Consider the following 27,398-nt stretch of genomic DNA (forward strand, 5'->3'; position numbering starts at 1 on the left):
TCAAATTAACTTGTTACTTTAGACTTTTATTTCACTACATTTCAGAGGGAAAACTAATAGAAAATGAGCCAGATAAATAAATCTAAAGCTGGAATTACTAGTTACTTGACAAATATTCATGAGATGATTTAAAATAAAATAAAATAAAAAATAAGCCACCACAATCAGCTACAACAGTAAAATGCCACTCACACATTAATCCAACAACAATATTAATTTTGCTTTCATTCTTTTACTTTTGATTCTTAAAGTACATCTAACTTAAAATACCTGCTATGGTTTTGTTTTGTTTTTACTTGTCCGAGAGTATTTGTACATTGTAGTATTGCTTCTTTACATTTTAGGCACCAGACGAATGTAGAGCAAAGATAACGAACAGAGTTTTTACATTATATTGTATATTTCTCATGCATTTCTTATATTTTAAACAGTTACATTTGAAGGGTTTGAAATAAAAAAATACCTCTCCCATGTAGCTGCCATGAGAATTCAAAGTTTGGTATTAAGCAAGGGATAAAAAACACCTTTAAAGAGAGAAGATCACACAACCAACCAGGACTTAACAGCCATCTGAGCAAACATATTATAAGTGAGTGATCTATACATAAGAAAGTGATAATGTAGAAAAATGGACACTGTAAAAAGACCATAAAGCTGTTTGAGATGTGCAGTTTTAGTAAACTTATTCCCATATACAACAGTGAGCAGCACGGTTAAAATAAACAGCATTTTATTAACATACCCTGTTCAGCTCCATAACCTTCTTTTGATACGTTGATACTTCAGCTCAGCACTGTACAAAGCTTTAACAAGACCACAGGAAAATGGCATAAAAACAAAAACATTCACCTGTCGAGGTTGGCAGACATTTATAAGCAATTTCCACAGGAGGATGATCATAATGACATCAAAATAGTGCAAACAGCCGGCAGTGCAAAGTCCACAGGAAACATGTCCCAGCCCATTAAAAACCTGAGGTAGATGTGGGTGGTAGTAAAGTGGCTGATTGTCGCTAGTGTCCTGAGAACATGCAGCTAAATCTAAAATGTGGCCCATCTTCTTAGCTTAAGATTTTTGTAATGTAAAAACAAACACTAAAATGACAAAGACAGTTATAGGGCCACGTTGTGGTTTCATAGTTTATCAGGTTAATAAGATATTGTAGCTGCATAGGAGCAATGAAGACAGTCCAGACGTAGTGAAATTCAAGACAGGAAGAACATACAGTAAACAGCTGGTCCTGTACATTTCACCATCTGAACAAACAGACCTAAACTCACAAATGACACAAGTGTGTGTACACATTGATGTGCACACAGACACACCCTGACAAAGGAGAAAACATGTTCTCACTGAAGTTTAAAATGCTGGTGGGATACTTCACAGCTCACATTTACTGTATATGTCGCCAACAGTCCAGCTCGTTGCCATTAGGTTTCACAAATGTTGAATTCAAGATTGAATCCAACAATACATTCAGCAGTCACATTTCGTAGACAACATGCAAAGGCAGTTTGTGTAGAAAAGCAAATTTGTGCCAATAAAAACAGTGCAAATAAGACTCAAAGAGCCTGCAGCGATGACACAGAACTTTTCATTGAAAGCTTGAGGTAGGTATTTGTTTTGTTGTATAGCTGTTTGTGGTACATTTGTCCTCACGTCGATGAGAAACATGAGGGAGTTTGCTTTTGAAAATCTCAGACATAAAAAAAGTTAAAAAAAAGTTTTCATGTTGGTAAAAATCTGTCAATTGCATCGTCTGTGGTTCAGCACCCTTTTTGCTTTAGAAACAGTCAGCACATCTTGAGCCAGAGGTGGTGATTGAGACTTGATTTTGGAGACGTTGCAGTAGAGAAGTGACGCCTTTGTTAGCATCTGTGCATTTTTGAAAGTCAGTATGAGGAAGACAGTATTTCAGAGTCAGTATTGAGGATACCTGTTTAGGGGAGGCCCATTCTGCAGTGTGTACTGACCAGGTGGTTGATGATGTTGGTGAGAGTTCTGATTGGTTGGTACCAACACGTCAAACACACTCTTGTTTGGAGGCACGGATTGCAACATGTTGTCCAGGTCCATGATGAGGGGAGGGGCTTGGACAGAAACTCGTCCGCTTGGGAGGATAGGCCAATAGGCATGACCTAAAAAGTGACCAGGTGCCACAGGAGAGCTGCCATAGCCGTAAAGAGGGAGTCCGCCATGCAGCGGCATCAGGGGACCTCCGTTGAACCGCATGCTGGGTGGGGCGACTGCATTGGGGGGAGCGTATTTGGCATAGGAGGTAGGAAGCTCCCATGGAGGTGCGACCGTCTCTCGTCGGGCTGACTTGTGCAGTGGCGGTCTGTAGTCCTCGAAACTGTCTGACCCCGCTTCACCATCAATAGGAACACGCTTCCCAGACAGTGACATCCCTTTCCATTCCTCATCAGAGGAGGAGGAGGTGGAGGCCGGGCTGGCAGAGCTGGCTGAGGCACTACGGGCAGAGGAGGCGTAGCGTGGTCGTGGAGGAGATGAAGGCCGAGGGCGCTCCACCTTGCCCCAGCAGTCCCTGGTAGACGCATCCACATCCCCAGATGCACTAGGTGGCCTCAAGCTGTGTAGCAGAGAGTCGATAGCGAAGGATGAGTCCAGCTTAGGCCGGAACAAGTCCTCCTGTGGTGGGGAGGGGTTAGTTGAGCGCATGGCAGGGAGGGGGTTGACTGGGGCAGGTGGCAGCTCAGATTCTGGCTTGTGTCCCTGCAGAATGTAGGGAGCCAGATCCTGGGCAAAGATCGTCTCATCCTGGCGTGACACGGCCGTGTTTTGCCTCTTGAGGAGCTCCAGAGGGACACGACTCAGCTCCACCGCCCAGAAGTTGCCTTTGCCCTGAGGCTTCCCGGGGTCCTTCAGCACCTGGAGGGAGGATGGACATTGAGATGACACCTTGGCCTGACAACCTAGTCAGGCAGGACTGACCTAGTACCGCTGTTAACCATCACAATAACAGCAGAGCTTAAAACTGGTTTGAAAGTTCAATCCAAAGCCCTCAGAGTGATTTCTACAAAAGGTTAAAGAGATAAACCAACCTCCACTTAGGATAGTGCAATGCAAATCTTAAAGGGACTGCTGTGCTATTTAGCAATCTAGATTGTTTTGGTGCGAGTTGCCAATTGTTGGAACTAGATGGCACTCGATTTGTGGTGCTCAAGCACCAAAGATACATTTAAAAACTAAAATCATGACCTGGTTACTCAGAGTAACCCACAAACTTTGTTGTGAGCAGTTTCATGTAGGAACTATTTTCTTTCTACCAACTGTATCATTACGCAGAAGGAAGTGTACATCTACTGCCAGCTCACAAGTACGTACCACTGAGCTACTTAACGTAACAGCTCAGCCAAGATGGACGCCATTTATGTTTACTTCTTGCTCCGTCTTGACCACAAGCATCTCGTCCATGAGTAGATGCACTCTTCCTTCTGTGTGGTGATACAGTTGACAGGTGTAGTTTGGTAGAAAGAAAATAGTCCCTACATGAAACTGCTCACAACAAGGTCTGTGGATTATCTTGAGTAACCAGGTCATGATTTCTGGAAAGAGACATTGCTGTTGAGTTTTTTTTTTAATCTTTTATGGCGCTTTGAGCACCACAAGCTAAGTGCCATCTAGTTCCATTATGTTTGAGAGGAGGCAGACATCTCTACAGCTGATATCTCCAAAACTGCAACTCACACCAAAACAATCGAGATTGATAAATAGCACTACAGGTAAGAGGAAAAATATGTGTTTTTGATTTTGAGGTGAACTGTCTTTTTAAAAGTCGTGAACTCTTTCCTTCAAGCCCACTGAGAGACCAAATAGGAATCTAATCATGGACTTGTTTGACAGTTTGATCATACCTTCACAAAGCAGTCATAAGAGGAGAGGTTGTGTCGCACAGAGTCTCGCCAGCCCTTGTAGTTTCCTTTGAAGAATGGGAAGAGAGTGCTGATCTCCTTGAGGATCTAGAAATGAAACAAAAAGGTCAGTATGTCTGTGTATTACAGTTGCCCAGTGCTATCTAAACACACTGGCTACACACACAGTACGCTTGTTGGATATGAATTAAAAGTAAGATGGTGATAATTACACTTTAAATAATAAATCTAAGAATTTAAGTTGTATGGACAGTACTTTTATAGTGTAACAACATCAGCTGAAACGTGATGCACTGTATATCTTATCACTTTTCTGATACAGATCAGTGTCTGGTTTCACTGCAATCCAACCTTATCGATGCAAACCAAGAATGGTGAGGGGTTGTGTCACCAAGAGGCTGCTGTTTAGTGTCACTTTATGAACTGTAAATTAGCTGTAAGCGTTTTATCGATATATTTGATAGAAACGTGACAGTAACGCTCTGATTCTTCTTACTTTACAGGTAGAAATATACAACAGAGCATTGCATTTAATCTGAGATTTAGCTCGATTAAAAAATACTGCGGAATTAAAGTGAACACCTTTGCCAACACCGTGCGTAAAAGACACCATGCGCCATTTCCATCCAAATTACCTCAAGTATGGCACTGGGGCTCAAACACATGTCAGTATGTGAGCAATCTAAATTCATTCTTACCTCAGACAACGTCAGTTTCTTCTCTGGGGATCTTTGGATGACCATAGCAATCATTGCGAGGTATGAGTACGGTGGTTTTGGATACCGCTGATAGTTCTTTTTCTTCCCACCGCTGGTGCCATTCTTCTCCCGTTCACTGCTCCACGAGTCCTGGGTAATACTTTCCTGTTTGCAGCGAGCATCTTGAGGAGTCGGGTACGCTGAGCCCGGTGGTGCAACTTTATCCATGAACGCCGTGGCACCGTTGAGGTGTTCGGAGCGCACTGCTGGTTTCTCCAAGCGCGACAACTGCTGAGGAACCATCTGATCCAGGTGGCGAGGCCAATGTTGGGCTGGAGAGCTGCGCGCTACACCGCCGGGAGGAAAACTCTGCTGCGCATTTCTGTGGAAGTCAAGTTGATGGCCGTGGTGTTCTCCAAGGTGGGACAGAGCGAGTGGTGCCAAGAGGATCTGCTCCGGCCAGTGCTTTGTCATGCTGATCAGGCCGGGGGGAAGATCGGCCCGCACGTTCGGACAGGAGCACGGAGAGGGGGAGGGAGGTCAAAGAATCGGTCCTTAACTTCTGGCAGACTGCTGGCTCCAGGCTGACTCTATTTGAAGAGCAAACAATTAACAGTTTCATGTAAATCCCGCTGCGTAATCGAGGGGAGAATGACGCGTTATCTGAGAGCAGAATGACTGATCGCCCCGGGAGGCTGGGGAGGGTCTGTGTACAAGGAGGGGCGAGAGAAAGACAGTAAACCTGTAAATAACCCTTATGATAAGATCAACACGCCACTTTACAACGCAGAGACACCAAGTTTGCTTTGGAATCAGTGATAAGAAGATTTACGCACAAGGGCCAAAAGTATTAAGAGCTTATTTGGAGCAGGAAATACACAAGTCATTACTTTCATTTTTTTAAATAAAATCCTGAGACAAGAACAACATCTCCATCACACATATATCAGTTTAAATCATGTTGCCAAGGCTGTATTGAATCATGAACAGTTTTCTCTCGAGAGTGGCACTTGGGCGCAGTGGCGAAAAGTAAAACTCGTGGGGGGTGGGGTGGGGTACGAGAGAGAGAGGAGTAATTTCGATTGAAGCTTGCTTGCATGCAATCAACAATTTTTGGTGAGCAATATACAAAAGGAATGGCTAATATACAAATGTTAAAACGTTAAGTAGATGTCAATTGCAGCAGCTTGGGAAATGTGTTTTTAATAGGCTAAATCAAATGAATTAGTCTAAATTATATGATTCATTGAAAACCCTACAGATAATGAGGAATAGATTTGAAATGGCAGTGTTGTTTTGGCTTTTATTGCTGCAGGTTAGCCTTACTCCAGAGACAAGCTATACAAAAGCTTTCCTATGTTGAGGAAAATGTACAGATTACAACTTGTCATCTGACGCAGAAAAAGTAATTTGGAGACATTGCTCTGACAGCGCGCAACATTCTGGGGGTGTTTTACGCACAGTAGGGTCTCCTTGTGACTATGCAGGATGTCATTCCTTGTTGAAAGACTAAGTTTCGGGAATGCACGTCTTTTGTTCATGTTAACGTAGTGCTAATGTGCAAACGCTTTCTTCCCAGCAAGACAGTGAAAACAAGTTGGATTAGCAGGAACCCCGTTGGCACGCTGGAGACTGTCCCTTCCCAAAGAAGCTGCTTTGCATGTGAGGAAATACGGGGGCTATTCAACACCATTTGTGGGGTTTCTGGCGCTTACAAGCTGCTAAGTGTCGTTGTTGGGTCGGACATTCACACCTTAAACGGGAGCGATCATGCCTCCCTGAGCTGCTGCGTCAAGATATCTCTCAAACAAAAACTTAATCCAAGAACCAACAACCCAGTAAACTTCTGTATCGTGTTACAGTAAGTTTAATTCATGTCAAGTTACTCTGCTTTTTTATTTCTGTCATGGCTATATTGCACCTGATAAAGTGGTTGTGCCACCAGGATTTGTCACCAGACGGACGCACGAACAAACGAACTGGAAACATGTCGATTTTCTAACTGATACCACACCTTACTCTGTGCTGCCAAATCCCTAATCAGGTGACAATTAACCTACATTTTAACCTAAAGTGTGTGGCCTACCTGCAAATATATTCACCTTCAGAATCAGAATCAGCTGTAAATTGCTTCCTTTGATGACACCAAATTACATCTAACCAATCCATAATTCAACTTTCACTCCCCAATATACAAAGCAAATGCCAGACCCTGTTTATCAGGTGCCTGCAGAAATAAAGAAGACTTTATCTTGCACAGAAGCATAGTTGTTTTTAAAAAAAAACTTACCATAAAGATCTGCAGCTTGTGTAATTTTTGCAGTGAAACTCAAAATGTTTGACCTTGTTTTCCAGTTCAGATGGCCTCCCCACCATGATGAGCAACAAACCTCCTTCACCTGCTGCAATTAGTGATTTTCTTCTTTGGTTGCATGGTTGGAAAGTTTGTCCCCCTCTAGTGGTTTCACCCAAAATTCAGCAAGAGGCTTGACTCACTTTGACAATCAACAGGCCTCCAGAGATAACGTGGAGAACATTCTCTGGTCAAAAAGTGAATTTAATGGCGTTAGATGTCAATACATTTTTTATTTCTTTCAGTGAACTGGACAGTTAAACATGTACAGGCAAGCCCTCTCACCCAACATACACATTTAGACCCAATTTACATGCCCTTTCATAAAGAAGTGCTCAGTGCAGAAACACACTGATTTAAATACAAACTGCCCATCTATCTCTTCCTGTCTGCCGGAGTGCCAGTTAATAGGTTTTGCCTGGATTAGTGAGCCATGCATGAGAAGAATGGGAAGCCATATGAATAGGATGGCATCCAGGACAAGGCTGTTCACATGGGCCGATTGTGTCCAGACAAATCCCTCTTAAACTGCCCCTGGGATGCATCCTGAAACTGAGATGGAGAGGAGGAATGAAGGGTTGTAGTAGAGACAGAGGAAGTTTCTATCTATCTATCTATCTATCTATCTATCTATCTATCTATAGCTATCAAAGGATCTGGGTGAATTTTCATTCACAACAATTTATAAATAAAAGATATTGCACCCCTTTTTGGGGGCTTGAGAAAACAGAGATTCCATGCATGTGCCTTCAGGCAAGTTTGGAAAAGAAGGTGTATTACTTGGCAACGACGAATTTGGCAAGAAATGTTCTGCAAACTGCAAGAGGTGCAGCTGCAATAGGGGATTTGTAATTTTTTATTTTTATTTTTTAAATCTATGGAAAAAAATGTGCCCAAAACTGTTTGAAATTATCATATAAATATATATTTAAAATTATGTCATGAATATATTATGTTTATGCACTTTTTTTCAGGTCATTCCCTTGTTTGTTTTTGTTTTTAATTTCTGTATTTCTTTTTTTTAAATTATTAATTTTCTAATTTCCAGGTAATTTTTGTAATTCTTTTCTAATTTCTCGCTATTTTTTGGGCCATTCAATCAAGCCACTTTGCTCAGGTTTCAAAGGTTAATAGAACTATGAACTTGGAGGAATCTGAAGAAATGAATTTGTGGTAAATTAAAATGTATTTTTATTGTTTATATAACAGGGACAATTCACAATACATCCGCAACTCCAGTTATAGCTAAAATAGTCTGTTGTCACTGGGGAGAGGCTACCGGTGATGTGCAGGTTGGCATAGTATTATGATGTACACCAAAAACTTGTTCTGAGTTCTTGATCTTTTGTCCATCAAAACTAAAATAAATTTCCAGTCAGAAGCATCTGCACCTAGTTCACTGTATTAGGAGTGTTTGTGAGGATCAGTTCGCACAAATTATGAAAAAATAAGTAATCTGTCTTACATCTTGTAGTATATAGCCTGCCTTGTAGCCTGCCTTTGAGATATTAGTCTCTGAATCTATTTTTGCTGCCACAACAGTATAATGGAGGTTATCAGAGCATTAAAATGTCACATTATTTAAAAAAAAAAAAAAAAAGATCAGCCAAAAGTTCTCACAAGAACTATTTCTTCAGTAGAAAGAAGTTCAATGGAAAGATTTTCGAGCAAAGTCGATTATTCAGACTGCTTTGGAGGGACGCATCACTGTAAATTTTAAATTCTGAGAGCACCACAAATTAAATTCAATTTCACTCCGTTTTTTTGCAGCAAATGCAGACATCTCAAAAATGCATATATAAAAATCTGCACATTTCCACATTTAAACACTATAAAGATACTGCATTGTGTCTTATCCTGATGACCAGAGATGTAGCTCATGCTCTGGTGCTGCTTCCTCTTTCTGTCTCTGCTGTGTTGGTTGGCCAGTTGACTGCAGGGGTCAGCAGATCACGGGGTTATCACTCGCAATCTCCCTCCAGATATTGACAGCTGATTCTGATGCTGCCTCCTTAGCATTCAGAAACCAGTCAGACAACTCACCTCCGTCATAATGATTTAACTGGACAGTCAGTTGACTTTGTTAAATTGATATATAATTATGGGGATGTGAAGGGAGCATGTGTTTAGGCTTGTTTTGAGTACTCTGTCAACTGTAACCAAGAGGACAAACACACCCTGACAGTTTATTGTGAAAAGACTGAAGCGTATTCTTGTTTGTCAAACCAGCTGACATTAACCCTGTGACAAACATTATGCACGCAAACACACCCTTTACATTCTAATAGACAAGGCGAGGGTACTTTTGCACATTAGCACGTCACACCTTGTTTTTTTTGTTTCCTCATGTGCACATATGTGTAAGAAATAGGATTATATGTCAGTGTAACATAATTTCCTTTAATAGAACTACTTTAATTCTAATATTATAAAGCACTGACACGTCTCTTCAGTCTGGCTGGATTACATGAGCTCCCTGTCCATTTTAGATTTAATTTTTTCAAATTACTTTTAAAGCCTTTCATGGTTTGGTTACGTTTTCTATACGTCTGATTTTTCACCTCCCTATTCTCAGTGGTGGAGGAAGTATTCAGATCCTTTACTTAATGAAAAGTACTAATACCACACTGTAAAGATGCTCTGCTAATAGTTAAAGTCCTGCATTGAAAATGTGACTTTAGTAAAATCGGGAAAACGCATCATTAAAAGTACTCAGTGCAGAATATTTTGAATCAAATTGATAAATAAAAATAATTAAAGTAGCTGAGGGAAAAGCAACAAGTCCTCATGGCAGAAAGTTTCAACCGCATATTTGTATATTTTTATATAGTTTATGTGACAAAATCAAGTAATTGTAGCGGAGTAAAAAGTACAGTATTCTTCACATTGTTCATTTTATTTTTGTTTCCATGTTTGACCATTCCTCATTGAATTTCATGACATTACAATTATTTTTATGTGCAAATGTGAAGAACCACTTATGGTTAACAAAAATTTAAATGCAACACTTTTGTTTTTGCTCCTATTTTTCACAGGTTTAAGTCAGTCAGACTTGTTTTCCCATGCACCCAATTGATATATTTTCAAATTTTGGTCCAAGCACTTTTCCTTTTCCGAGATAATCTATCCAGGTGACAGGTGTGGCATATCAAAACAGCATCATTACTACACAGGTGTGCCTTGTAGGGCTGCAACGAATCGACGACTAATGAACTATTAAAATAATCGGTGACTATTTTATTAGTCGACTAATCGGTTTGAGTCATTTTTCATAGAAAAGTACTTAAAAAGTACCCAAAAATACTCTTATCGCAGCTTCTTACGTTCAAATATTGGCAGCTTTACACACTCTGAAAAGACCAAGAAAAGTCCGCACACTTTAGCTCCCTTTAGGTGCATTTATTCCACCAACCTGGAGTGACGTTTCTTCTTCGAAGAAGGGCACCTGTGGCCTGAAACGCACCTAAAGGGAGCTTAAGTGTGCGGACTTTTCTTGGTCTTTTCAGTTTTATTCATTTAGTCCAGCACCTTTTTCATTTTTTGGATGTGCGCGGCTGCTCTGTTTGTTTTCAGCTTTACACACTTTCCCATGACAGTGACCTAAAACCTGTTTGCATGAGTACGAAACAACACATTAGATGACATAATTTTGAGGTTTGGGAGAGACAGGCCGACATTTTTAACATTTTAACACATTTTTCGATAAAGTGATTAGTCGACTAATCGAAGAAATAATCGACAGATTAGTGGACAATGAAAATAATCGTTAGTTGCAGCCCTAGTACCTTGGGATGGGGCGGCAGTAGCTTAGCCCATAGGGACTTGGGTTGGGAACCAGAGGGTCGCCTGTTCGAGTCCCCGTCCGGACCAAATATGGAGCGTGGACTGGTGGCTGGAGAGGTGCCAGTTCACCTCCTGGGCACTGCAGAGGTGCCCTTGAGCAAGGCAGCCCCCTCACTCTGACATCTCTGCACTTTGTGCATGTATAGGTCCTGTTTGTGCATGTGTGTGTCTTTCGGACCTGTGTGTTAATGACAAAAAGAGTGAAAAAATTGAATTTTCCCCTCAGGGCGATTAATAAAGTATATAATATAAAATTAAATTAAAACTTAATTAATTAAATTAATTAATTTTTAATTTAATTTTGACAAGACTGTAATTAAATTTAATTAATTTTTAATTAAATTAAAATTAAATTAAATTAAATTAAAAATTAATTAAACTTAAAAATTATGGGCACCTCCAGGATATGCAGTTTGATCACACAACACAATAACATAGATATGAAAGCGGCAGTAAGACACACTGTTGGTGAAATATACTGTATATATGCCTAAAATTATGTGTGTGTGTGCTTCATGCTGGGGCCCCTCATAATAGCATGCACTGGGGCCCATTGTAACTACTTTACGCCACTGGGAGAAGTGCTTGGATTTTAACAAATTTGGGACCAAAATTTAGGAGAAAAATATCTATTAAGTGCATAAGAAGTCTTAAATCTTTAACTTCAACTTGTGAAAAATTGGAGCAAAAATACAAAGTGTTTAAATATGTGTGCAGTGTAAATGAAAAGCACCATAAAGACAGGCTGGAGACCTGCACTTTGTCGCCGCCTGGTGGAGCGTGTCCTGCGGGAGGAGAGGGCGCAGGTCCGGTTGTTATGGTGAAGCATTTCCCCTGAGGGCTGGAGGAGCAGGAGCAGGGTCAGGAGCAGCAGTTGATTCAGTTACACAGCCGCAGGAGCTACTACTGTCACTCAGCTCAACAGGTAGGCTGTCACCACCTTGTTTTGTCATTTTAATAAGTCGCTGTTTCACACCCTGCTCAGGTTAAAGTGTCTCAGTCGGACTGAATTAGTATTAAAGCGACGTTAACATTTAATTCACTGTAACACCAGCTCGACTAACTGCCGTGCTGCTCAATATTAAGCTAACCTGAGGCTAAGGTAACGTTAGCATGACACAACATCACAAGTAGCCGACTTTATCGCTACGCCACAAGTTTCCTCGATATTTCGTAACAGGTAAGAGTGTAGCGTGTGAGGATAAACCCGCCGGTGTTGACTTTATCTCCACCTGGACGCGATGAATGAAGCCAGGTAGCTTAAATGAAGTGCTTACGTTACCTGTCAGACTAGCCACCTGTTGAGCCTGTCTGCGGACCGCTAGGTAGGTTAGCTAATCTGCTGCTCTCTGTTAATCCTGCACAGTATGGGACAACACAGCAGGCGCTTCCGTTGGGGCTGGTAAAGCTTTTTATTGCACATTTATGTTATGTATAATTATATCAAACCATTAAAGTGAACATTTACAGGCAGTTTTACTAATTAATATCTAATCTAATGTATCACAGCCTCGATATAAAGCAACAAGTGCAAAGTCTCTTCACTATCATGCACATAGGTTGACATTAATCTACATTATGACTTTTATATTACAAGCTGCAGATCACAGTTCAGTGTCAAACCTAGGTATCTTGTTGTTATATTGATTTATAATATTAGATAGGTGGGAAAATGATACAAACAGTAGCATGTAGTTCACATAAAGAGATTTTCCAGCATGATCACTGGATTGGATTGCATTAGATTACACAGCTCATCATGGTCTTGTGCCAAGTCATGGTGCTGTAGAGCCGAAACAACTAGTCGATTATTGGAGTAGTTATTTAACAGAATATTAGTCAGCAATTATGTTGATAAGTAGGGAAGTGTATGCACTTGAGAAATAATTATCCTAATTATCTCAGGATTAAAATTGTCATGGAAAAAACTGTGCCCCCATTTTTTAGTCAACAAGAATATTGTGTCAGAATTATATATGTAAAAAGGTTTCCATTAAAAATGTCAGCTTTATTATCTAATGAGATAATAATCTTGTCAATTAAAAAAAAACCGATAATTTACAAGATTTTTATCTTGTTTATTCAGAAATATGTTTTGTGATTCCAAGATAGTGATCCTGTTAATTGGGAAAAATGAGCCAAATTTAAAACTCTCAATTCTAAATAATAATCTTGATAATTAAAAGAACAGGGCAATTATGTACGTTGTATCCATCCCATGCAGGTGAACTAAAGCTGGGGCGGGATCACAGAGATGCAGGGAACCTGTTCTACATCTAACTTTTTTTTAATCATTATTATTATTGTTATTATTACTTTTATTTCTTATATTTATGAATAATGTGCTCTTTAATATACTTTTACAATCTTGTCATCTGTTATGGTATGTGCAAGCGACTATGTGTCATGGTGTAGGCTGCTGTCGACTCTTTTTTTTTTTAAGGAAACAATAAAAAATTGAAAAGAAAAACAGGTCAATTTGGGGTGCCCAGTAGCTCAATGGGTAGAGCAGAGACCCCATGCACTAAGGCACTGTCCTTGCTGCTTTGGCCCGCAGGGTTCGACTTCAGCCCGCACCCCTTTGCTGCATGTCTTCCCTCCTCTTTCGCTCCTTCACGCCTGTTCTGTCCTTTGTAGTAAAGGCATAAAGATGCCAAAAAAATCATATAAAAAGAAAGCAAAACAGGGCATTGTTATTCTTAAGTGAATGCATTATGCTTATATAGATGTATGATTTATAATTTCAGTCATTTATCCACCAAAAAATGCCAATCATTCTCTGATTATGTGAAGATTTGTCGCTTTTCTTTGTCATTTGGGACAGTAAACTCAGTACCTATGGGTCAGTTAAGCGACTGATCAAGAAAATATGTAGCAAATAAACTGATAATGAAATGAAGTAGGTGCAAGCTGAATATTCTAGAGCAGTGGTTCTCAAATGGTGTGCCATCATGCCAGTCCAGGTGTGCTGTGGGATTTTGTGATACCCACACATCAGTATGTTGTGCACACCCATTTCCTAAGGAAGGGAAAAGTCTTGCTAAATTTTTATTTTATTTTATTTTATTAGATTCAACCTTTACGGGGAACCTATTTGTCGCTGTTTGTGCGTGGGAATTATAAGTGTGTGACACATCAAAAGCCCTGATTGTCAGCCAGTGTGAGGGACGATAACAGTTAAAAGGAGAAAGCTGTGCGTGGGACAATGGATCGCTTTATTGTACAGAGCAAGTTAAAACAAAAAGCACCAGCGAAGACATCCGTAGACAGTATCATCAAAGCTACCTGTCTTATTTTTTCATAATTTTATTGTCTTATGTCGTGATAAGAGTGATAACACATGTTATAGAAGCTGTTGTTCACAGATATAAATACAGGTGTGCCTTGAGATTTTGGCTCGCCCTTTGGTTTGTCTCAGGCAAAGACAGTTTGAGGACCACTGTTCTTAGGAGATGTTGTTAAAAAGATGAAAAAATATGATTGATTTTTGTGTTGGTGTTTGTTTTTTAGGGGTCACCGAGATCAATATTATATAGATTTTCTTGACAATAATACAATACTTGCTGATATCACAAAGTCTGCCACAATATGATTTGATTCAATTCAGGGGCCTGCGATCGATATGAGACGATATCAGTTAATGTCTGTGTCTTTTTCTTGGCGGCTTATCTGGTGAGTGCTAAGCATCTAGCACTGTTTGAAAGTTTAGGAAAGAGGTATACTTTGATGATGATGGTGACACAGACATGCCTTGGGAATTTCAAAATAAAGGATGGCTACGTATCACTGATTTCACTTTGCATTAATAATACTGTATTATTAAACGTTGAATTGATATATCAATCCAGATTGATGTTTTGTTACACCGCTATTGTTTTCCCTCTGATGATCACTGATGTACTGTTGTTTACTGACGATTGGGCTGACCGATGCTCCAACATTGACTTATTAACCTCAATAAAAAAAACTCAGAGTCATCTAATCTTGTCGCACCAGCCTTGCCGGTCTTGCTCACAAGTATTTCCACGTGTGGTCAAAGTACTTCTTCCACAGCGTTTCCTTGGTATGTATAGTCAAATATTTGCACGTTTCACAATATGGACCAAGATTAGCTTGGAGGCCCCTTGATACACAGCATGGCAGCACACACACAGTCTTAAAAGTTCTAGAAGGAAATCTTAAAAAGGTTAGATTACATTTAGCTCTGTACCTCTACGGTAATGGACTGTCACCTTTTATGATCTTGCAATCAATTTAGATCCAAGGTGTGCATCATCCACTGCAACGACAATAAGTTATCTCAGCTCAACAATCACTTTATTAGATACTGTAGGAGGACAAAGACCTGGACCCAGTGTGTACCTTGAGTTAATCATTATAAAAAGATTTCCTTGTCATCCTAATATAGTTTCTTTTTCTTCATGATAAGATAAATCCAACAAGTCAAATGACCTAAGCAGTTCTTTAAAGGTCACACTGTATTTGCTAAGGTTTGGCTCTCTGTTACATTCCTTCTCTCGTGCATGAACTCCCCCTTGTTTTTCTTTGTCTTTTCTTATTGGGGCATTTCTTCACTGTCACGTGTGCATGTTTGAATGTGAGACATTCTGCAGGCGGATGCCATATACATCATCTTATCCTGTTGGCACCATTTAAAGACTTTTTATCCCTATTTTCTCTTCGCCTCTGTGCCTGACACGACCCTACTTCCTGTTCAGGAGCAGTCAGAGCAGTTAGCGTAGGCTAGTCCATCTGTCTCCTCCCCATCCTTCCTCTTCCTCCTCGTACTCTCCTCTATCTCCTTCACATTCTTTCCTCCACATCCTCTGGCCCTCTCGTGCCATATCCTGTTCTCCAGAAAAAGCAGCGACTCTTTGTCTGTTTGTCAACATATCTCCAAAATATCCATCTCCATCATACATGCGCACTCTCTCTATTTTTCCCATGGCCCCTTGCTCCCTCCCTACTCTGTCTACGCTGTGGCATTACTGGGATTGCTGAGTGATTACATGGAGCAGCTCAAACCATTACACATGACAGGACTTAATGTGCCCACCTCTTCTCAAGTAGATCTCCCCTCCCACTCTCTTTGAGTTATTTGTGTTTCCTTCTTCCCATGAGGGCTGCAACTAATGTGCAGATTATATTCTTGACCCATTGATTAACAGTTTGGTCTATGGACTTTTTTATACTTTTGGGTAGAAAACCCACATGTCACTTACATGAAACCAAACGGCTCTGAGCAAACACTGCCTCAATTGTTTAGTTTTTAGCCACCTAAAAAAGACTCAACTAAACTATCAAAAGTGTGCACTATATTTAGAATGTTTAAACCACTTAACCTTGCCGTCAGACAGCCATTTCTGGATAGAAACCTGAAGCAGTTATCTCAAAGCTACCCAGAGTCCTTTGACAAAAACAGTAATTTTACTTCACAGTACATTGGAGTTGCTGGTCCACTGCTGCCTCGCTGTGGTAGTGTGTAAGTCAAAGCGGAGATAATACTCTGAATATAGCGTACACTTAACCTGATAGATTTTTTTTATGTCGGTATTTTTGGTGACTAAAATGTGTTTTGCTGCGGCCCCCGTCCACAGCAGTACATTGCTTTGCTTCAGTGCTAGTAGATTTGGTTAATTAAAGATGTTAGCTACTTTTACACTGCCTCTCTTAGGCGGGAATTTCACACCGTTATTCAGCCGAACTGTGCTGCGTGTAAGGAGAATGGGTGGACAGAGTTGTCTCGCCTCTGAGCCAGGAACAGAGGTAGTGACAGCACCGAAATGATGAATGGTACAGCTGTCAGGATATGGAGATGGAGATTTAAAAAGTAGCTGTTAGCAGTGCGCAGCTAACTCAAAGTAGAACAGCAACCAAAAATGTCCACAAATTGGAAAAACAATGAGGTCTGGGTGCTCCTTACCCTTGGAGCAGAGGCCAAGATCAGCCGCCATATAACAGAGAAGGTAAATGATTGATATTGCCATGTCATGTCGTTGTTGTTGTTAAGAAAGCACTACCGAGGCCAGTGCTTTTGCGTTATGTGTCATGTTCCTCTTTTGATTCTGATGCAGTTTATAATCAGACACTGGAGTGGCATGTTGCCGGTGCTGTTTGGTTCTGTGTAAAAATACAAAGGAGGCATAAAGAAGGGACTTCAGAGTGGCTTTGTAGTGCCATCTCCAGCACATAAAATAAGCACAGCAAGAACATCACATAGGTTGGACCATTGTGTTTAACTTCATATCCTTAAACGTTAACATTTACAGATGAAAATGACAATAGAAATACACAAGTTTGCCTGTTTCACATATTCAGATCAGTTGCCAGTGGTCTACCTGGAAGTGACCCTTGTTGTTAGCGTGACATCATGGGGATTAGGTCTATACAATGTAAAGTAGTAAAAATAGTAAAGAAATGCCCATTGCAGTTTGCTCGAGCTCAAAGTGTCACCTTCAGATGCATCTGATCAAATTGACATTGACAAACCATTTCAGCTCTGCTTCCTTTATAAATCCATTTAAGTTGCACAGTAAGAGATGAAAACAAGCTTCCTGAATATTAGGCAGGCAGTTTAGGTCATTTGGCACTGGTTCAGATACCAGGCAGGATCGTTCCCGAATCATCAAGCCGCATTGACTCAGCATTGTTTGTTTCAATCAACATGCAGGTCCTGCAGGTCACATCAAACCACACACTGAGCTTGCGGTTGTACACAACAGCTGAGCAATGTCATTCCATGATGATTAACATGAATGAAGCACATGTTTGCCTATTTCCAGTACAGTGTGTGTGTGTGTTCTGTTATGGTCATCAAAGTTCAGTCACAAGCTTTTACACTCAGGTACCACCCACTTGATGAATGTATGTGCTTCAGTTTGTGTGTGTGTTCATACTGGTCTATTCATTCCAGCTGTTGAATGAAAGTTTGTGTTCCTCAGCAGCTGTAGACAGCCCTTCCTGTTAGATCATTAGGTGGAAAAAGTCGACAAATGTCAGCTTGATGCAGGGGACATGTTTCCAAATACACAAAATGTTCAGCTCAGTGTACAAGTGCTGCCGTGACAGAGTTTTTACAATATCAGTGATCTCACCTCGTCTTTTCCCGTCCGTCTGGGCACTGCCTGACTCAGAGAATCACAAGGCTCTTACACAGTTTAGCCACCAACAAATTCCCCATTCTGCATTTGTGAAGGGCTTAATTTACAAGGAACAAAACTAACTGAGACTAATGAAATGCTGGTGTAGGTGGCTGCATCCACTGATGGCAGACCACAAGTTCGTAGTCGACCTGTTGGGGTACAGATAAGAGCTAAAGTTGCAGGACACAGACAGAAGAATGAGGTAAGATCACAACATGTCAGAGAAGATTTTTTTCCCCAATAACTTTCAGCTAAAGTAACCTTTTGTTATCTTTATATGTGGAAATATAAATAGGCGTGGTAGGTCAGTTAGTCCATCAACAATAAACTGAAGTATTGTTGCTTTTGTTGGTGTAGAAAAGACATTATGACGTAATTTGTGATGGATTTCTTCTGGTTTGCTTGTTGAGTATTTACAGCAGATTTAGAAATGAAACTGACTTCAAAATTTGCAAGTTGATTTATTTTTTAAACACTGTTGCGCCGGAAATATTAATGTAACATTGTGTCGTATACCTTTGGTCACAACCATGGCAAATGTACCCAGAAATGCCAGAAGCCATTTATCGTTCACTCTCCCTACTAGTTTGCTGCTGGTAGGTGAGGAAGAGTAGGCTGATTAGTGTCAGACAGCAGGCTGAGACTGACTGAGCTGCTAGTCCGTCAGACCAAAGACAGCAATCTCATGCTGAGAGGATCTCGAAGCTTTTTTCCAACACACCCTAGCTTTCAATTTGTTTAGTAACATCCAAACTCCAACTCCAACTCCACGAGGCTATTTCCAGACTTGCCGCCACTTTGATGCTCTAAAGCATGCTGAATCGAAAGGTTAAAATAAAAACACATGGCACTTTTGATGCAAACACTTGTGCTAAGTATTGGTTTACGCAGACGGAGCCCAGGAGGAGATATATATTTGTACAACAAGGCTCCTACGCACAGCAAGAGTGTGTAATAGGTATCACAGATACAATTTGGTGGTGAAATTCTGGGTTGCAGCCTGTTACATCTCATGGTAGTAGAGTCCTGTTTCAGATATTTCAAGGGAAAAAATAGCAGATGTATATTTATTTTACTCTGTACTATAGCGTGTGAAAGCAGAGCTGGTGTCCATGATGATGGTGATGCCTGGATTGCAGGATTGGGTGGACCCGATAGTTAAACAGCAATTAAGCATGTTTATGTAGGACCTGTGTTCTTGTTGGGACCTGATGTGCCTTTCATGTACCTGGACTAGCCAGTAAACATCATACTGTCTAAGCCTCTGCCTCAGCTTCATTCCCCTGATACCCAGCACTGATTGGCTTTGGCTGAGATTTGAGTTGTTTGGCTCGCTCTGCCAAGACGGCTAATCAGGAAACATTGTCCTGTGCCCTGAGTGGTGTGTGTGTGTGTGTGTGTGTGTGTGTTTGGAAATCTATCATGAGTAGGAGAATGAGAGTATCTGTGCAAGAGTGGCCTGTATGTAATCATGCATGTCTCATAACAGCTTTTATACCTTTTTAAATCTCATGGTGTGCAACGAGTAAGCCTAATTAGTATTGTCACTTACCTAACCAGTGACCCATCAAATTATTTTATGGACCCACATTCTGCGAAGGTCATTGCTTGTCTAATGTACCGGCATATCAACAGATACAATCTCACTTAGCTGGCTGACTCAGCCTCTGTGAGGTCATTATGGTCTTTGAAGAAACACATAAATGAGTCTATGACTTTTAAAGGCAGAATAGGGTTTGTACGGGTGCTGGAAATCCTTTAAACACTTTGAATGTGGTGTTTTCAAGGTTTGAAAAGTGCTTGGATTTTGAAGCTAGTGTTTGACTTTGGTAATGAATCACTACCTGACTGAATACTTTGTCTTTAGATGAAGAAAAAATAGAAGTTGTAGAGAGCCTAATTGCTTTTGCCTTTTGCTTGACATTGTGCGTTTGTGTGATCGGCCAATCTTTTTTGATGTGTGCCCTCTAAAGAAACAGTGGGAGGCTGACACATGATAACATGCCAGGAGATAACCCTTATGAGACTTGTGTTGAAAACAAACAATACATATCATGGCACAAAAGATTGTTTATAGCACAATACATCTGATTTAATGTCATGAAGAAGTGAAATAAACAGTGTAGTATCTATACAGTATGTACTGTATATAAATATATGTAATGTACCACAGCTGCAAGGTGCTGGAAAAGCTTCAAAATGCACCTTGAAAATGCTTGAATTGAACTTTGGAAAATGTGTAGAAACTGAGATTGTTTTTGAGAGATTATATTTGGACCAAAGCAAATTGACAGATAGAAAACATCTGTGTTGGTTTGCTGCTGTCCCATCCTGAAGCTTTCTACATATGTAAATAATGTTTCACCAACCAAAGCTTCCCTTTTTATTCCTGTTTTGAAGACACACTAAAAAGTCTGTGATCCAACATTACACACATCCTGCAGTCAGGTGAGGCAGACTGTTTTGGGTCAGGGTGGCAACCATAGACTGTAAAAAGGCCGTGGCAACACAGTAAACCGGTTTAATTGTCACAATCACATGATCAGTGCTTGGGACTAAAAGAAAAATAGATGGACATAATGGGACACACATTAGATGTTTGCTCAGCATGTGACCCACACTGTAGTCTCCAAACTCCTCAAAACATTAACATGAGTTTATTTTGGATTTAGCACACAGAAATCTCATTTACCTCTGACAGAACATTACTGATTTACAATGAAGGCAGCCTTCATTGTCACAATGCTTGGTAATATTACATATGAAAGTAAGTAGGGCAAAATTATTGCAGGCTCTGCGGTGGTTCCAAAAAGAGGAGAAGCTTCAGTAGTTTGATAAAAATGTGGCGTCCTGAATGTTTTATGAACAGCCCCGGACATCTCAGACTCTTTTAGCGACTTACCGCTCAGGGAACTCATTCAGCGGCTCCTCCGGCAGCAGCATCTGTGTCGTCAAGTGATTTTGTCATAAATCTTTGGTAATGTAAATCTACATGATGCTCACAGCTCGACAAAAAACGACATATATGTGAATGTGCGACAGTTATCGTATCATAACAGCCTGTCACAGGTTACAGGGCGATGATTAGAGGAGAAATGGCAGAGCATAAAAAAACTACAAGAGAAGGAAATCACCTGTTGATTTATATAGATCCCAGGGTACATTTTTTGTATTTGGGAGCTGTTTAAATGTGTAATTTGTGGTAGATTTCATTTTGTTGGACTATTAATATTGTAAACAGAATCTGAATCTGAATGAGTTACTGTTGTTGTTCACAAACTAAAGAAATGAGAGATCATTTTTGTTTAGTTTTTACTGACTATTTCAAGGCAAACACTGCATATAAAACTATATCACTTATTTTGTTGCAATTCTGTTTTCTTATAATTTGTCACATCACATCATCGAGAGTATCATAATCGCAAAAAAAATACCCTGAAATATCGTGATATCATTTTAGGGCCATATCGCCCACCCCTTAAAGTAAGGTAATTATGCAGATCAGGCATGCTATGTCAGTGGAAGGCCGTTAAACTAGAGGCCTGTATGTTTAAAATTCCTTTCCCTCAGATGAGCACTATCATCAAATTGAAGCTGAAAGAACATCTAACACTGCTTGGTTGTTGTAGCCTGATCATGGATTCCAGTCAAACAATAAAATGAACTTTGGAAGAGTCTTGTTTGCAAAAATGTAAACATTTACTGAATCTTGAATCTCGCAGCAGATGAATCAAGCGTCTGTATTGCTCCATGCAGATGGACCAGTCTGTGTTTTTGGTGTTTATGTCTGGGTTGTTTGGAAGCTGTTTCTTCACCAGTGCATTTGACATGAACTTTAATCAAACAAATTTTTGTTACACCAGTTAAGTCTGAGTCATCTGAAATATGAGTCAAATGCAGCTTTATGGGAATTAATTCTTTAGAAAATGAGTTTCTTTTGTGAGCCACACAATACTAACAGTTAAGATTGGGATCTTTATTCCACTGATCTTTCAGATTGTGTCTGGCTTGATCCCACTAATACAGCTGTTAAGTTCCTGCAGGGAATTTGCCGTTTCTCCAATCCTTTCACGTTTAAAGCCCCTTAAAATGCCACAGAACATGTTCCATTTTTCATTTGTTAACTCTGGTTGAAACCAAAAATGGGTTAGGCTACTGACTCTATATGGCCTAGCCTTATTTGTTCCTTAAGAGTTTGTTTGTTTCCTGTCATCCTGCCTTTTAACGGAACATGGACTTTGGACACCATGGCTTTTTTCCCTGCAGGAGGAAGACAGGTTGAAGTAAGCATCCTCATGGATCACTGGCATTATAAGTGAACCTAACATTCTTCATCCATGTCTCGATCCTGTGCTTTCCAAGTCCATGTTCATGTGTGTATTGTTTGAATGAATGATCCGTGTCATGGCCTGCAGTCTATGAGGGAGAGTTAAGCTTATTGCTTCAAGCTAAGGAAATCCTCACATTGTAGCTTGTGACAAAGGGTAAGAGGTTAGGTAACCTAAAAATAGTAGGAATGCAAAGTAAAGGAACAAATGACAAAAGTATGTCTGTCCTCAGGACAAGAACTATAGAAATTTTAGTTCACAACGGAAATTGGCCAAATGGAAACTGTGACTGGTAGGTCTCCATATATATATGTTGAAGTACAGATATAGCCCACTATCCCTGATATACTTTGTAATAATGACAAATACTGTTTTTAACTACTGACATTATTCATGGTTAAAAACTCCTCTACTAATGCTTTAGGTATCAATTCTAAGGCATCATTAAGTTATTTAGTTCATTAGGTAATCAACCACACATCCTCTTGAAAACCCTGCAGAGTATCTGGACTAAAATGAATTTATTAACAACTTATTGTAGACTAAAGCCCTGTTTCCACCAAACGCTATGGTACCTTTGGAACCAAAAGTAACCCATCAGACGTGGTACCTAGATCCTAGGCCTGTTCCACCGCAAACAGTACTCTTAAATGTGGGCGGGGTTGTTGTCACTCACTGCTCCGCACAGCACTCACTGTATTTCCTCATAGATGGACGTTTGCACCTCATTTATAGTCCACAAAATGTGGTTGTGTGGTTTGTGCATTTAGTCCTTCTCAGGCAAGCTCAGCCGGCTGGAGCCCACAGGAGCGATGCTCTGCCATGCTTTTTTTTCTCCAAGTGAGGATTAGAATATGCGCGGTACACATAATGTGGTCGATATTAATATATATACATATTTTGAACGTTTGGGATCCACTCATTACGAAAAGTCTGTGTCATCCAAGAGAGACAAAAAACAACCAAAGTGATGGTCAAAGTTGTGTTGAAATTTAAGGTGTGCTGATGGATTCATGTCGTCAACTCATGCGTTGAGTAACATTACAAGTAAACGTTCCACCTTAAAAGTTGCCGGCAGCAGGCCCAGTGAATTAATTTTTTTACTCAGACTACAGCTGCTGTGAGAGGCAGCAAAACATCCTTTAATTTTATAGTTACAGATTATTAATGTATGTAAAACTCTCCACGATATGAACGGTGGTTACAATCCAGCCACAACTCAACCCTGAGCAAGTGTGACCATCCATTATTGACCAATCACCAGACTGCAGTGTTCACAGCTCCACCTTTTAGTACCAGATCTGTGTGCTAGATACCCCAACAGAACGGGGGACCAAAAATGGGGACGGTACAGAACTGTTCCATTGGTACCATCCACAACTTTTCACAGTGGAAATGGAAAAAATGCACACGAAACTGAACAGTACTGCTCAGTGGAAACGGGGCTTTTATGTCTTACTAGACACAATGAATTCCACAAACATGATATGAATAGATTTATAGCTGCATTATTACCAAACAGAAAGTATGAAGACCACCCAGAGGGAATTTTCACAACCAGGCAACCCCAAAGTGTCTTTTTAATCACTGTTTATCTAAAAACAAACATTTGAAAAATGGAGAAAATCTTTGAGGTCATAGGCGACTGTGTTTAACAACAGCAAAACATCCATTTACAAACTTTCATGCAACAGGTGCAATATAATCCAAGTCTCATTCATCCAGTTGTATGCTCAGTAATCCCAAAAGCAGACAGCCTTATCTGACCATTATGTGACAGCGGTGTTTTAAAGGGTTCATACGGATTCACCAAAGTCACACAATAGCACAAACGAACCAACTGCCTGAGTCTGGCTTTGAAGAGGGCATAGATTAGTTTCCCTTTGAGTTCAGTTTCCCTGTCTGTTTGGGAAGTACTGAGCATGTAACTGGATTAATGAGACTCGGATTATACTGCACGAGTTGTCAGAGTTTGTAAAGCAAAGTTTTGATATAGTTTAGCAGTTGTTAAACGGGGTTGCCTATGACTGCAATCCATTCAGGATTTTCTCCGTTTTTGGATTCTTAGTCCACCAGAGGCATGTGAGAAGGAAAAGTAATTGATATACAAATGGTCACTGGGGGGATGAAGTATTCCTTTAAAGCTTTAAACCTGTTTCTTTCACTTCTTTGGGATATAAACCAAAGAAGAACCCTAAAACTGCAACCTGAATCATCCTGCATCTGTTTGCCGTGTAATCAGCTGATTTAAGGAGCGCTGTGGTAATCAGCTGATTTAAGGAGCGCTCCCACCTTCTCAGGAAGTTGGCCGCTTGCTGTAGTGGCTCTGTGGCCCAGGACTACTGTCTTGTCAGTCACTCTCTCTATCTCACTGAGTGCCTCTAGTTGACCTTCCTCTCAGCGCTCACAGGCCCAGGCCTAAATTATAAATGAGTAGCCTGGAAAGAGCCGAGCGTGCGTGAGCCATGTAACTCACCTGGGAAGTTAACGAAAGGTAATGAGAGCGATCGTGCTGACCGAGGTTGCCAGGGTTAGTACTTGCACTGAAACACGTCACATTCCAGCTATTTAACCACTTCTCCACTGCATCCCTCCCTCAGTCTTGCCTCGTGTGTATGCCAGTGGCAGCAAAGTGTGTGTCGGGCTGCAGGGTGTGTCAATCATTAATGAAAAGAGTCCCACCGTCTCAGGTTTCCTTCGGGAGAGGAGTGGGAGAGGAGGGCGTACGGAGAAGGAGCTCAGGGGTTAAAGATAACAGGATTAGGAGGGCAGCGTGCGTACATTATACTGTAACACAGCACTCACATTTTCTCTACCTGCTTTCTTTTCTCCTCTCTCCCTGCCTACAGTTGCAGACAGAAGACGATGCGGGACAAATCATTGAAACCTTGGTTCCCAGCTCATGGCCTTTGAAGACCTGCCAAAAAGTGCACCAACAACAACAAGTTGACTTTGCAACAGTCTCCACTCAGCATCATGGGATACCTGAATCTTGTCACTGCATTAACAAAGTAGGCCTTGTGTGAATCTTGCAGGTGCCCCTTTTTATTGTTGCCTAAACTCCCCAGTTCTTCCAACCTTGCGGATTTGTCATTTACTGCCATCATATTCTCACCATGGATTCTCAAAGACTTGCCCCTCTGTTGGATTCAAGTCGTGGCCACAGTCACTACCACTTTGGATTCGAGGCTCAGATGGATCATCCAACCTGGAGAATAGTTTGACTCTGCAGTTCTAGCTCCATCTTTGCATTCTCTGTCTCTTTCCATAAGTGGCCAAGTTACCAACAGTTGATATGGATGGGAGGACTGACAGTTGGTTACAAAGCACAGCTTGGATGATAAGGTTTTGGACATCTTTCTCTCTGATTTTTTCCATGGCGCGATAAGAGTCTGTCATCTGAAAGATGGGAAAGAGACATTGCAACCATTTTCTGTGTTGCTTACTTCTGAAATCATGGAGATATCCGTCACCTGATTGCACAACTTAAGTTCTTTTCTTTCATCATACTCTGGATATCATTGTTGCTTGCTTGATTTTTTCCCCCCAGATATTTACGTATAAACTGCAGCATCTGTCTGTGCTCTCCCACAGGCCCTAACGTAGGCCTGTTTGGCCTTACAGAGGGGCCTTTTTAAGAGGCACAAGGAGGTATAAGAGACATTTGGAAACCTGAAACTTTTATTTAATATCTTTTTGGACTAAAAGAAACAAAGAGGAACAGAGAAGCGAAGCCATCGGGGACAGGTCGTAGTGTTGTTGAGGCATGGCAGCAGAGCACAGCGAGCTGTTGGCTGAGATGTCCACAGTCGGACGTCTGAGTGCCACCGAGCGCCTGAAGCACGCCCAGAAGCGGCGCGCTCAGCAGCTGAAGGCATGGGCGCAGATGGAGAAGGATGCAGCACGAGGGTCAAGGGCCAAAGCAGACAAGAAGAAGGCACGCACCACCAAAGTGACATTCCCCAAAGCCGTCACCCTGCTAGATGCAGCGGCACGCAATGACCTGGAGGAGGGTAGGTCGAAACATACACTCACAGAGAAGTCATTTTAGGGAGCCTCAAATGTTATTGAATGAAGAGATTTAGTATGTGAGGGAACTCAAGACAGGATGGCAAGTGATTTCAGACTATTCTATACATGACTAATCCAAGACTTTCCTGCTTAAACCAATCAAAATCCTATAACCTGTGACAACTGCTCCATTCTAGAAGGCAGGGGACACTGTGACCTCTGCATTTGGCTTGATGTTGGCCTTCCTGAGACATAAGCACTTAGTAGTTGGTGGCATGGTGCTCCTTAAAATACGATTCAAAGGAACTGATTCATGCATAATTTATACTGGATACGTCACAGTTTAATTGTAGTAGTAAGAAAGGCATCATGTTTTCAATGGTGTTATTGTCAGCTGCAGGTTCGAGGCTAATTATAGTCGCAGATCTTGTAAGTTCATTGTTAACAAATGCAAGCTGAATGGGTATCATTTCTTATTTCTATTTAGGGCAGGCAGATATGTGCCAAGTGTTATGATGTATATGTGGAAAGGACTTTGCACGGGTGATGAGTCATAATGCTGCGTGTGTGTGTATGCTTGTGCTTCTAATAGTGAGGGAGCTGCTTAACAATGGTGTCAGCCCAGATCTGGTCAACGAGGATGGACTAACAGCCCTACATCAGGTACACACACACACACTTTCACACACACCCAGTTGTGAGATTCACCAGTGCAGTAACAAGGACATGATCCCTCACTGGCCTCCCACCTGCAAACACTGCCAATTGTGTTCACTGTAATTCACATCTAAGCCAGTGATACAGTGACAGGGGATCAAAATTTCAAAAGAGTTCCTGCAGATCCTCTAAATGTATTAAAAAAACATTGAATTAATCAGTCTAAAGGTAAGGCCTTTATGGACCTTTCACTATCCTCTGCCCCTTTGTGATGGTCCGACAAGCTGTCAGAGTCAGCATGGAGCCCACACTGTAACTAACTGCACTCCCTGAAGAAATATTATCATATTTTTTGAAAAATGAAACAGTGATTCCAAAGAGAAGCAGACAGTCTGTGTTTGAAGGATATATCCAGGATGTCAAACTGACTCAGCAGCAACAACAGGTTAAAAAGACAAAGATAGTTAGAAGCT

General features: G+C 40.9%; 2 protein-coding genes across 4 annotated transcripts in view; one reads left to right on the forward strand and one right to left on the reverse strand.

Annotated features, from left to right (window-relative positions):
- On the reverse strand, window positions 1–11,616 carry foxh1 (forkhead box H1). 2 transcript variants are annotated; one of them, XM_050056346.1, is made up of 6 exons: window positions 11,521–11,616; window positions 10,730–10,965; window positions 6,882–7,496; window positions 4,592–5,181; window positions 3,876–3,980; window positions 1–2,889 (listed from the first exon to the last, which is right to left on the reverse strand). In XM_050056346.1, exons 4-6 carry the CDS (start codon window positions 5,063–5,065, stop codon window positions 1,921–1,923), a joined length of 1,548 nt encoding a protein of 515 aa, XP_049912303.1. In that variant the 5' UTR covers window positions 5,066–5,181; window positions 6,882–7,496; window positions 10,730–10,965; window positions 11,521–11,616; the 3' UTR covers window positions 1–1,920. The 2 variants fall into 2 exon arrangements, with proteins under 2 accessions (XP_049912303.1, XP_049912304.1); XM_050056347.1 differs by lacking the exon at window positions 10,730–10,965 and having other exon boundaries at window positions 11,521–11,600.
- Window positions 11,589–27,398, forward strand: part of ppp1r16a (protein phosphatase 1, regulatory subunit 16A) — a 23,240-nt gene continuing 7,430 nt past the window's right edge. Inside the window, exons 1-3 of one of the 2 annotated variants that reach the window (XM_050056344.1) lie at window positions 11,589–11,712; window positions 25,107–26,270; window positions 26,861–26,931. In XM_050056344.1, the coding sequence (XP_049912301.1) occupies window positions 26,024–26,270; window positions 26,861–26,931 (318 nt within the window). In that variant the 5' untranslated portion in view covers window positions 11,589–11,712; window positions 25,107–26,023. Of the gene's footprint in view, window positions 11,713–12,035; window positions 12,113–25,106; window positions 26,271–26,860; window positions 26,932–27,398 lie in introns of those variants that run through there. The other variant, XM_050056345.1, reaches the window with a different exon arrangement.

The sequence above is a fragment of the Epinephelus moara genome, chromosome 11, assembly GCF_006386435.1.
Source record: "Epinephelus moara isolate mb chromosome 11, YSFRI_EMoa_1.0, whole genome shotgun sequence".
Lineage (NCBI taxonomy): Eukaryota > Metazoa > Chordata > Actinopteri > Perciformes > Serranidae > Epinephelus > Epinephelus moara.